Source organism: Colobus angolensis, unplaced genomic scaffold (genome assembly GCF_000951035.1).
Source record: "Colobus angolensis palliatus isolate OR3802 unplaced genomic scaffold, Cang.pa_1.0 Scaffold176, whole genome shotgun sequence".
NCBI classification, from domain to species: domain Eukaryota; kingdom Metazoa; phylum Chordata; class Mammalia; order Primates; family Cercopithecidae; genus Colobus; species Colobus angolensis.
The window spans coordinates 3,875,151-3,885,781 of record NW_012114888.1 but is presented as its reverse complement, the minus strand read 5'-3'; the positions used below and the strand labels follow the sequence as shown (position 1 = coordinate 3,885,781).

The window sequence follows — 10,631 nt, the reverse complement described above, 5'->3', positions numbered from 1 at the left end:
CTGTGACCTCTGTACCTCAGTATCCCCATCCGAAACTGGCGATGACAACTCTTGCATGAGATTGTTGTGAGGATTACGTATCAATATTTGGAAAATGTTTTGGAAAAAACTAGGCATGCCATTGGTGCTTGGAATCGTGCCTGGCACGCAGAGGGTGCTTTCAAAGCACTTAGAACAGCAGCACCCAGCCCACAGCTGGTGCTCATTAATCACTCAGAGCTGCACCCATCACACATCTGGCCTTTGATAAGAACACAGAACACAGGCACAAAACTGGTGCTTAGTTAAGGCCACGGAGGAAAAAACCACACTGCTGAGTGGGGAGCAGACTGGCGCTTTATATATACACACAGACAGCAAAAGGTACAGGTCCTCAGTAAGAAAATACACTCTGTGTTCAGGTGAACCCCCATCACCACCCACGCAGAACACTCCGGGCTGAGGAGAGGGAAGGGCACAACCATAAATAAAGACTACAAGGGAGGGTCAACTGCCGGAAGGGCAAACACAGGCGGGGCGCGCACTGCCAGGAGGAGACACGACCTGTTCTTTCCTGGGAGAGAGCGATGCAGCGGCACAGGAAAACAGTAGCCACGACTAAGCCTGCAATGTCTGGCGGGGGCACCTAACACGAATAAGAGAAGAGAGGTGGACACGAGAAGTGAGATTGCAGAGAGCTTTTTTTTTTTTTTTCTGTGGCAGGACCCAGGGCTCTCAATTAACATCCATGAACTCAGAGCTGGGTGGGGAGCTGCAGGCAGGGGAGGCTGGGGCGCCAGATGAGCCGGCCGGGGACAGCAGGCGTCGCGCCACGTCCTGGCGTTGGTAGAAGAGGACATAGGCTGCCTTGGACTGTGGGGAGAGGACAGGAGTCAGTGTGGATTGTAGGGGTGGGAAGGTGGAGTCAGAAGGGAAGAAGGGGACGAGGGAGGATGGAAGTCACACCTCAATCTGATTCTCATTCACAGGGGAGACACTGTTGTCATCAAAGTAGTGCCACTGGCCGCTGTCCTTATTGCAGGCAAATGTTGTGTCTGAAAGGGAGAGACAGTTATCCTCACCTTCCCTTCCTGCCCCTAGGACGTGTCCAGATTCACTCTGTCACTCCTCCCACCACGATAACCTCACCACTGACTCACATCCCTAGTCACTCACTGGGAAGGTCCTGATCACCCCCCAGCAGGCCCTACCCACAGCCTGGCACATACAGTGTTCTGATCGCCCCCCACGGCAGGCCCCACCCACAGCCTGGCACATACAGTGTCCATCACGCATGCCCCCATAATGGTTGGAAACCGCGATGAGGTCGTATTTGTACAGCTCTGGATTCGACTCATTCTGTGGCTGGATGACAAACTCAGAGAAGTCCAGGTCCCTGTGGGTGGGGAGAGGGTTAATCCTGGTGCATCCCCTCCTTTCCCTGCCTTCCCCCAGCCATCCTCTCCTTGGCCCCTGACCGGATAGGAAACTCCACGAGGGTGTCCAGCTTCTCTCGGGAGAACTTGGTGTAGGGAAAGCATTTCAGGTGGACAATGAGAACACAGGCAGCATCCACAGGTCCAGCTTCTTGGTGGCCAGCTGGTGCTGCTTGCAGGAGGGGCAGTGCCTACAGACAGAGCCCAAGTCAGCAAACGGACTTTTTCTTTTTTTGAGACAGAGACTCGCTCTGTTGCCCAGGCTGGAGTACAGTGGCACGATCTTGGATCACTGCAGCCTCCTCCTCCTGGGTTCAAGGGATTCTCCTGCCTTACTCTCCCGAGTAGTTGGAATTACAGGCATGCACCACCATGCTCGGCTAATTTTTGTATTTTTAATAGAGACAGGGTTTCGCCATGTTGGTCAGGCTGACCTCAGGTGATCCACCTGTCTCGGCCTCCCAAAGTGCTGGGATGACAGGCATGAGCCAGCATGCCCAGACAAAACAGACTTTTTCTGAGCACCTACTGTGTGCCCTTTGTACTACCTCTCATGTGCCATGTCTGGCTCACAGAGACAGTGCTCTTACTATTAGCCCATCAAGTATTCTAGTTTGCTCTGTTCCTGTTAAAATCCTTTCACTCACTCGTCAAGTGCTTACTGATTGTCTTTTTTTTTTTTTTTTTTTTGAGACGGAGTCTCGCTCTGTGGCCCAGGCTGGGGGGGAATGGCCCAATCTCAGCTTACTGCAACCTCTGCCTCCCAGATTCAAGTGATTCTCCTGCCTCAGCCTTACGTGATCCGCCCGTCTCGGCCTCCCAAAGTGCTGGGATTACAGGCTTGAGCCACCGCGCCCGGCCACTGATTGTCTTTTCTATATGCGCTCATACTACTGTTTGCATTTTTGTTTGATTTCTGCTCCATGAGATGCTAGTCTTATTTGAGAGCCCACCTCTATCCTTCTAGTTTCCTCTCTTCATATTTTAGTCATTCATTCATTCAGCAGTATTTACTGATTGCTTGTTTAACCCTTTGGAACTATTTTGTATTTTTGTTCCATTTCTGCTCCACGGACATGCTGCCCTTATTTCTGAGACTAGAGAGTATGGTTTTGGTTCTCTTTTTGTTTATTCTGCAAGTGCCTACTGAGCATGAACCGAACACTCAACACTATTATAAACAGGTAGAAGCAACACACAGTGAACTGAAGTCTTCACCCTCAAGGAGTTGACTGTAACGATGACAAAACACAAAAGCGGATAGAAGGCATCACATCAAGTGGCATCGCTGAGCTAGAAAGTAATGCTTGGCTAGGAAGAAAAGAGCACAGAGAGGGGATGGAGGGGGATGGTGGGGAAGGGTGATTTTTAACAGGGTAGTCAGAGGAGGTCTCTCTGATGAGGTCATGTTTGATCGGAGACCTCAGCATCATAAGGAGTGAAGTCCTATAGATCATTGGGAAACAACATTCCCGGAGAAGGAACAGCCCAGGTCAAGGCTCTGGGGTAGGAGTCTGCTCAGGGGATCAGTGGCCAGGGTAGCAGGAAAGGTTTGAGCATGGAGGAGGGAGGAGAGAGGTATATTTAAAAAGCTAAATACAGGCCGGATGCGGTGGCTCACGCCTGTAATTCCAGCACTTTGGAAGAGACAACTGAAGACAAGATGAAGACAAGATCACCTGAGGTCAGGTGTTCGAGACCAGCCTGGCCAACGTGGCGAAACCTGTTTCTACTAAAAATACAAAAATTAGCCAGGCATGGTAACGGGTGCCTATAATCCCAGCTACTCAGGAGGCTTAGGCAGGAGAATTGCTTGATCCTGGGAGGCAGAGGTTGCAGCGAGCCGAGATTGCGCCACTGCACTTCAGTCTGGGTGACAGAGCCAGATTCTGTCTCGGGAAAAAAAAAGCTAAATATAGTAGTGCCATCCAATGAAACCCCCACACACAGGCCCCGCTCTGGCCCTCACCAGGGGTTTTCCTTCTCCAGGGTCTCCACAGTGGTGAAGAGCTCAATGCACTCCTGCAGCCGCACGGGAGCCTTCTTCATCACGTACCCGACGCAGTCATGCTTCACGTAGCCCTAGGGTTGGGTGAGCAGACGGCCAGGTGGCCGGGTGTGAGGACGGGTGGAGAAATGGGGAATAGGGGCCCAGGAGGGGAGACACACACCGAGTGGGTCAGAGCACCGACTTTGAAGCTAGGAACCTCAGGCCCTGGAGCTCTCAGTAGGTGTTCAGGCCCCAAGACCAGGCTCGACCTGGATCTCTTGGCTCTGTTCCCAGCTGGAGGAGTTGTGGGGAGGACGTACGACGAGTTGAGAGGCAAGAGCTGAAAGTACCCCCCATCCCTGGGATCTCATTTACCTCAGCCTCTACCTCATCATAGTAACGCTTCTTCATCTCTGGCTCCCAGTCAATAGCAATGTATGGCTGGGCTGGGGGCGAGGGAGAGATGGTCATGGTTCCTGCTGCCAGGAAATCTCCCCTCCGGCCTCCCCAGCCCTCGCTGATAGCCAAAGGAGAATACCATGGACTTCTTCAGGGGAGGTTGTGCGGTCACTGGTCCCATTGGAGTTCACCGTCTGCAGGGTGAATAGCTGCTTGCGCCGTCGCCTTGGGGGCCACTGAGATGTGCCAAGGCAATTGTCCAGGAGGAAGGGGCACCTGTTCGTGACTCCAGAGCTGGGCCCAGCCTGCTCTGGCTCAGGGTCTCGGAGGCTGCCCCCAGTTGAGGGCCCAGGGACGTCGTCTTTATCCTCTTCGTCATCTTCTAGGACAGGAGGATGTCAGAGATGGGAAGGTATGAGCCTCAAGTGCTAAGCTGCAATGCACACCTAGACGAACCCCGTGTGGGTCAGACCTAACCCAGAGCCCCCGCCCACTGACTGTTAGCCCCCTCACCTTTCTCATCCCCATCGTCCTCATCATCTGAGTTGGGTTTGGTCACATAGCGTCTGCAACAGAGCAGAGGAGACTCCCAAGGCAGGGGTACAAGGACAGTGGGGATAGAGCCCAGGATTTTACTTAGATGATAACGGGAAGTCATTGGTAGACCCACACGTAAACCATTCTGAATTTGAGGTGTGAGAGGGCTGAGGGGGTGATGCGTAAATGCACGAAGAGGCCAAGGCTGTCAGCAGCGGCCTGAGAATAAAGGAACTTGTGTCCCAGTCAGAGGTGTGGAGTGTGATTAGCTGGGCGTGGTGGCGCACGGCTGTAATCTCAGCTATTTGGGAGGCTGAGGCAGGAGAATTGCTTGAATCCAGGAGATGGAGGTTGCAGTGAACCAGATTGTGCCACTGCACTCCAGCCTGGGCAACAGAGCAAGACTCCATCTCAAAAAAAAAAAAAAGTGTGTGGAGCGTGGACTTTTAGTCTAATAAGCCACTGCTAGACAGGCACATGCCAGCTGTAACTTCCCATCAGGGAAGGCCTCTAAGGAGTGACTTCTGAGTACAAGATGAGGGGCTAGAATTCTGATAACACAATGTTTTGTGTGCCACGGTAAAGACTGTAGATTTTTGGCACAATGAAAATTTGTCAGCAAAAAGACAAAAGACCAAGACTCTCCCAGGAAGGACAACTGACCCCAGGAGAGACAACTGAAGACAAGATGAAGTTGTCTGTGTTTTGTGCATCTTGTTCACCTCTGTATCCCTAGCACCCAAGAGAGGCAGTAGCAAAGCCAGAGGTCTAGAGACAGAAAAAACCCTACAAGTTCTTCTATGTCCATGTAAAGTTTGGACTGTCTTTCGTTTGTTGCAGGGGAGGTGTCAAACAAGCAGCTAAACACCCAAGTTGGAGTTCAGACCCCACCACCCCCGCCCCTGGGGAAGAGGACACTTACGAGAGCCGGTACATCAGGACGTTATACAGGCCCTCCCAGGTGAAGCGGTCCCGGGGCACTGATACCAGGAGGGGGTGCCCAAAAAGCATCAGGCCATAGTAGGAGTTGTTGCAGTCATGGGCAGGGGTGCGCTCCCACAGGTAGACAGGAACCACGATGTCCTCTCTCGAGCCCTCGATGGCCTCAATGCGACCCGACACCTCATAGCTGTGCGGGGTGGAGAGCAGGCACACCTGATCAGGGCCCCCAGAGACTCCCTAACTCTGCCGTGGCTGCCTCACCCACTCATCTTCACAGCCTGAAAGTATTTTTTTTTCTTTCTTTTCTTTCTTTCTCTCTCTCCCCACCTCCTCTCTCTTCTCTCTCTCTCTCTCTCTCTCTCTCTTTCTTTCTTTATTTTTGAGATGGAGTTTCACCCTGTTGCCCAGGCAGGAGTGCAGTGGCATGATCTTGGCTCACTGCAAACTCCGCCCCTTGGGTTCACGCCATTCTCTTGCCTCAGCCTCCTAAGGCACGTGGCTGAAGCTCTGCGCAGGGCAGGTGCCCAGTGAATGAGGCAGAGCAGGGAAGAGAGAAGGTGGTTAAGGCAGGACCATACAAAAGGAAGTGGACCAAGTTCCTGAGGGACTGCCATCTCTCCGTCATCCCCACTCACACGAAGATATCATCGCGGTCCAAGATGCTGCTCAGAGGCTCTTCCAGCTGATAGAGCTTATAGAAGCGGTGACTGAAGACATCAGCCACCATCATCTAGGAATGGGATACGGAGAGGGGGCTGTTAGTCTGCATGGCCTCCCCAGGCCCTCCTGCCTCCTTGCCCCAGAATCCCATCCAGCCTCCTGCAGTCTCACCCTCTCTGGCGAGATACCCATGTGTTTGGACAGAGCCACACACAGATCCGAGATCTTGCCTTTCTTGGGGACCACGAGCCGGTGCTAAGGGAGAAACAGTATCCACAAAAGACCAAAAGGGCTTGTGGTGAGTTAATGCAGGAAGCCTTGAACTATGGCAGCTAATCAAACTCTACGTGTCTCTCATCATGTCCCCAGGCCCGCACTGCCCCCACACCTGCTCTGGCTTGCGGCGCGGATCCATGGGGATAAAGAAGACCTCCAAGACCCTCTTGTGGCTGATAGGCAGTGGAACACTGAGGTAGCAGAAGGGGTCGAAGGTCACAGATACGTTGCCACAATCGGGGCACACCAGCGTGGACTTGAAGAGGCCATGGAAAGTGTCCACGATCACAGAATCGTTCCGCCGTTTGTGGTTTTGCCACGCCTCCTGTGCCACCTCCTGTTGATAGTGTCATGGTGGGTGGTGGGGCTTGCCCAGGGTAGGAGGAAATCATGCCTTGGGCTGCATTCAAATGGGGTGAAGGGGAAGGCCACTGCTAAAGTCCAGAGGCAGAGCTCCAGCTAGGGATACACGGAGACTATGTTCACGGTCAAGACTGGGGGTATTTAGGGCACGAGACTGGGCTGGGGTTCACTCTGGGTTGAGTGTGGCAGCAGATATGGTATTGGAGCTAAGGTTAGGAGTGAAGCTGGAGTTGACGTCAGGGTAGAGGAACTTAACAGAAAATGGTGGTGTGTTAGTATCCCAGGGAGGCCAGAAAATCCCCGAGGCAGAGGCCTTAGTGGTGTTAATGGGACTGCAAAATGCGGGGACAGCCTACCTGATCCGGTCGCCCAGCAGCATCACACAGCTCCACATACTCCTTCTTCTTCACCCGATTAAGGTCCTCATGCAGCCCGTCCAGGAGGAATGAGAGCAACTCCTGAGAGTCATGCTGCTGGTAGCCCAGAAATTGGGACGCAAAATGGCCGACCTTGTTCTAAGAAGATGGGCAGGGTCATCAGAGTGACAGGGAGTTAGGAGAGCCAAGAGAAGTAGGGGGTCGGGGGTGCCCAGGGTTGAGTCACACCTTGAACACATGTGGCACGATGGAGCGGTGGTGGCCAGACCACGCCTGCTTCACCAGGTCTGCATAGGCCTCTGCAATCTCACCCTTCATACCCAGAGGGTTGCGGAAGTTGAGCTCCTCCAGGTAGCAGTTGTTGAGGAAGTACTCGGTGAGCTGTGGCACATTGCTGAGGCACTGCAGGGGCCAGGGGTCAGGTGAATGAGGCAGAGGGGAGACAGAAGGTTCAAAGTGAGGATACAGAAAAAGAAGCCAGGAGGGAAGAGAGAGGAAAATGGGAGAGAAGGGGAAGGGAGGAGAGAGAGGAGCAGGAGAGTAAGGGAGAGAAGGCATTAGGATTTCACGAGAAGGAAGAACGTGAGAGCAGAGGAGAGAAGAGGGAAAACAAGGACAAGCTGGCAGAAGAGGCTGATAGTTCAGGAATGAATGTGGACGTGTCATTTCAGACTTGTGGGGCCTTAGCTTTCAGCCTGACCCCTTGCCCTGTAGTCCCCTTAGGACCCCAGCTCTGTCCCCAATCCTTAGCTCTCAAAGCCCAACCCCGTGGCTATGCCAGACACAACTATAATGGCCCAACCTGCAGGGCTGAGTTCATGAAGCACGTGTTGCCCAGATTGGTGAGGCCACAGATGCCTGGCTGGCCCTTGAAGTCCTCATCCTCTTCCGACATGTTGTTGTTCCTGGGGTTGGATGAGAAACTGTCAGCTGAGGGCCTGCTGCATGGGGGTGCAATGTGCTCATGGGCTAAATCATTTTGCCTACTGTGGGACGCCCCCGCTCTGGACCAGATACCCCAAGGGCTCACATGACATGCAGCTGTGCGCTGGGCCAAGTGCCATCTTTCTTGCGGGTCTCCATGATGATCAACTGGGTTGGAGAAAGAGAAAGAAGAAAAGGTATTAATGGAGAACATTATGGGTACCTAGCCTTAATTTCCCCCAACCTGAGTACTGCCAGATGAATCTATCTGCCAGTCCACCTGAACAGAAAAGCCCTCCCCATCCTTACCTGCCCAGTCTCAAGGGCCGCATCAAGAACCGTGATGTGTGTGTCATACAACCTATCCAAAGAGCCTTCTGAGTTCTTGGCCCAAAGCCGCGTATCTTCCTGGGGCTCCACCAGAAACCGCTCCCGAGCTGTGCGCAATACCAGGCCTGTGCAGGGTGATGGAGTGCATTCAAGATCTTTGTGAGACCCAAAATGATCGATTCATCTGGGCATACCTGACATCCCTACAGACCTCACATGCTTGCCCAATACCTGTGTCCTCAATCAATCTCCAAATGACTGGCCCACAACTCCAGACTGGAGACTTCCAGCAAATATCCTCTGCCACACCATGTAAGCCACTGGAATGTAGCGCACATACCCTCAGGACTCTAGGAGATCCCCTCAGTGCCTCCACCCAATTTAGCCAATGCCTTCTGGGTCTTCCAAAGTCTGACCAGTGCCTTCTCAGTCAGCTACAGTTTAACTCTATGCATCCTCAAGTCACTGAGCTGGGACCAGTAGCTAGGAACACCAACCCATTCTGTGACCCTCAGACTCACCAATAGAATCGGTATGGCTGAACTGAACAGTGTGAGATTTGCCCAAATCATTGTGCCGGACAAGCAGCAGTTCTACTGGGTACACTTCGACCTTCTGGATGTTGGACAGCTCTATGACCTGTAAGGGTAGAGGGGTGCAGACACAGGTGTACCCACACAGACACGGTGCTATGACCTCTAAGCTGAGAGGAGCACACACTCTGCTTTACACACATAGCATACACACACACATATACAATGGTCTCTAAAGGGAGCCACACAGGAGAACACACACAGCAGACACACAAAGATACCTGTATGATGAGCTAGGAGGGGGAAGAGAGCAGACATATGTGTATCTACCCAGCATACAAGGATCTGGACCCATGCTGGGCCTACAAGGCTTTTTTACTACCCACTCCCCACCATGCACCCTCCCCATCCACTATACCTTGCGTTCAATGGGTGGCTGGCCATGCTCTAGACCATACCAGCTGACCAGGTAATGCCAAGCAGCTGCTGGGAGCAGCACATAATCCTCGCCTTCCACCAGTCCCTCCTTGAGGCGCCAGTTTATCTCATCTGTGGGGCGGGGGTGGAGATGGCAGAGGAAGAATTAGCAAAGGAAACTGACAAATAATTCTGGCCACCCCACCAGTGACCTAGCACACAGAATAGGCTTATGATCATCTGTAGGGATGGAAGGGAAAAGAACTCCAAGGCTAAGATGAGGAGGAGGCAGAGGCCTTGTACCTTGAAAGAGCGCGGCATTGTTGATGCAGCCAGGAAAGGTGCTGGAGTCCTGGTCCCCTCCCTGCACGTATGCCTCCCACTGCTTATACCAGTGCTTCTCCACAAGGAACCTGGGGCCCAGACAGGTAACAAGGGTATTACATGGGTAGCTGAGGGTTAGCTATACAACTTCCCATGCCCATCAGACTGAAAGTATCGACACATTATAATTTAAGATGAAAAGTTTCAGCATCATATAAAAATAAATTAGAAGCAAAATTTATTCAGCGAAGCTCAGATTTGTATGTTAGATTACTTCTTAGTATTAAAAAAGAAATCTGATTAAAAACAGAAAATGTGCTCAACAATGGCAAACAAACCAACAAAAAGTCCATACTTATAGTGCTAGGAAACATGAGGTTTTATTCTAGAATAAAAGATAATTCATTTGAATTAGTCTGTGGGATAACCCAGTTAAGTCAGGCTCAAGGTATCTGCCATCTGCAGCTAATTTTATAAGGCTTTAGCCATTCATTATGTGTTTGTTTCTAAAGGATATATCAATGGAAGCATAATTCTTCAGCTAAGAACTGGATTGATAAATCGTGAAAATCTGCTTAAAAGGAGCGAAGAATTTAAAATGCTAAAAAGAACCATAAGGTTTTCCTTCAAAAACTGCATAATGAAAAACAAAATAAAAAAAAAAAGACAGGGCACAGTGGCTCACGCCAGTAATCCCAGCACTTTGGGAGGTCGAGGTTGGTGGATCACCTGAGGTCAGGAGTTCAAGACCAGCCTGGCTGACATGGCGAAACCGTCTCTACTAAAAATACAAAAAATTAGCCAGGCGTGGTGGCACGTGCCTGTAATCCCAGCTACTTGGGAGGCAGAGGTACGAGAATCACTTGAACCCTGGAGACAGAAGTTGCAGTGAGCCGAGATTGTACCACTGCACTCCAGCCTGTGCAACACAGCGAGACTCCATCTCAAAAAAAAAAAAGAAAGAAAGAAAAAAAAGAACTGCATATTGCTATGGTTCATTTTTTAATTTAGAATTTATTTTGGCTTTATAATAAATTTCTGAGCTTATGGTTCTCTTAAAAATTTTGGGCCGGGCGCGGTGGCTCAAGCCTGTAATCCCAGCACTTTGGGAGGCCGAGACGGGTGGATCACGAGGTCAGGAGAT

At 51.5% G+C, this 10,631-nt stretch overlaps 1 protein-coding gene across 1 annotated transcript in view; it reads right to left on the bottom strand.

Annotated features, from left to right (window-relative positions):
- Nucleotides 1-318: 318 nt before the first annotated feature.
- USP11 (ubiquitin specific peptidase 11) overlaps nt 319-10,631 on the bottom strand; it is a 16,289-nt gene continuing 5,976 nt past the window's right edge. Inside the window, 21 exon segments of the mRNA XM_011938709.1 lie at nt 319-852; nt 946-1,034; nt 1,260-1,375; nt 1,458-1,542; nt 1,545-1,606; nt 3,385-3,497; nt 3,781-3,851; nt 3,944-4,186; nt 4,318-4,370; nt 5,264-5,470; nt 5,919-6,013; nt 6,115-6,198; nt 6,332-6,556; nt 6,939-7,097; nt 7,188-7,361; nt 7,762-7,864; nt 7,990-8,051; nt 8,193-8,338; nt 8,735-8,852; nt 9,165-9,295; nt 9,467-9,576. Of these exon segments, the coding sequence (XP_011794099.1) occupies nt 715-852; nt 946-1,034; nt 1,260-1,375; nt 1,458-1,542; nt 1,545-1,606; nt 3,385-3,497; nt 3,781-3,851; nt 3,944-4,186; nt 4,318-4,370; nt 5,264-5,470; nt 5,919-6,013; nt 6,115-6,198; nt 6,332-6,556; nt 6,939-7,097; nt 7,188-7,361; nt 7,762-7,864; nt 7,990-8,051; nt 8,193-8,338; nt 8,735-8,852; nt 9,165-9,295; nt 9,467-9,576 (2,584 nt within the window). The 3' untranslated portion in view covers nt 319-714.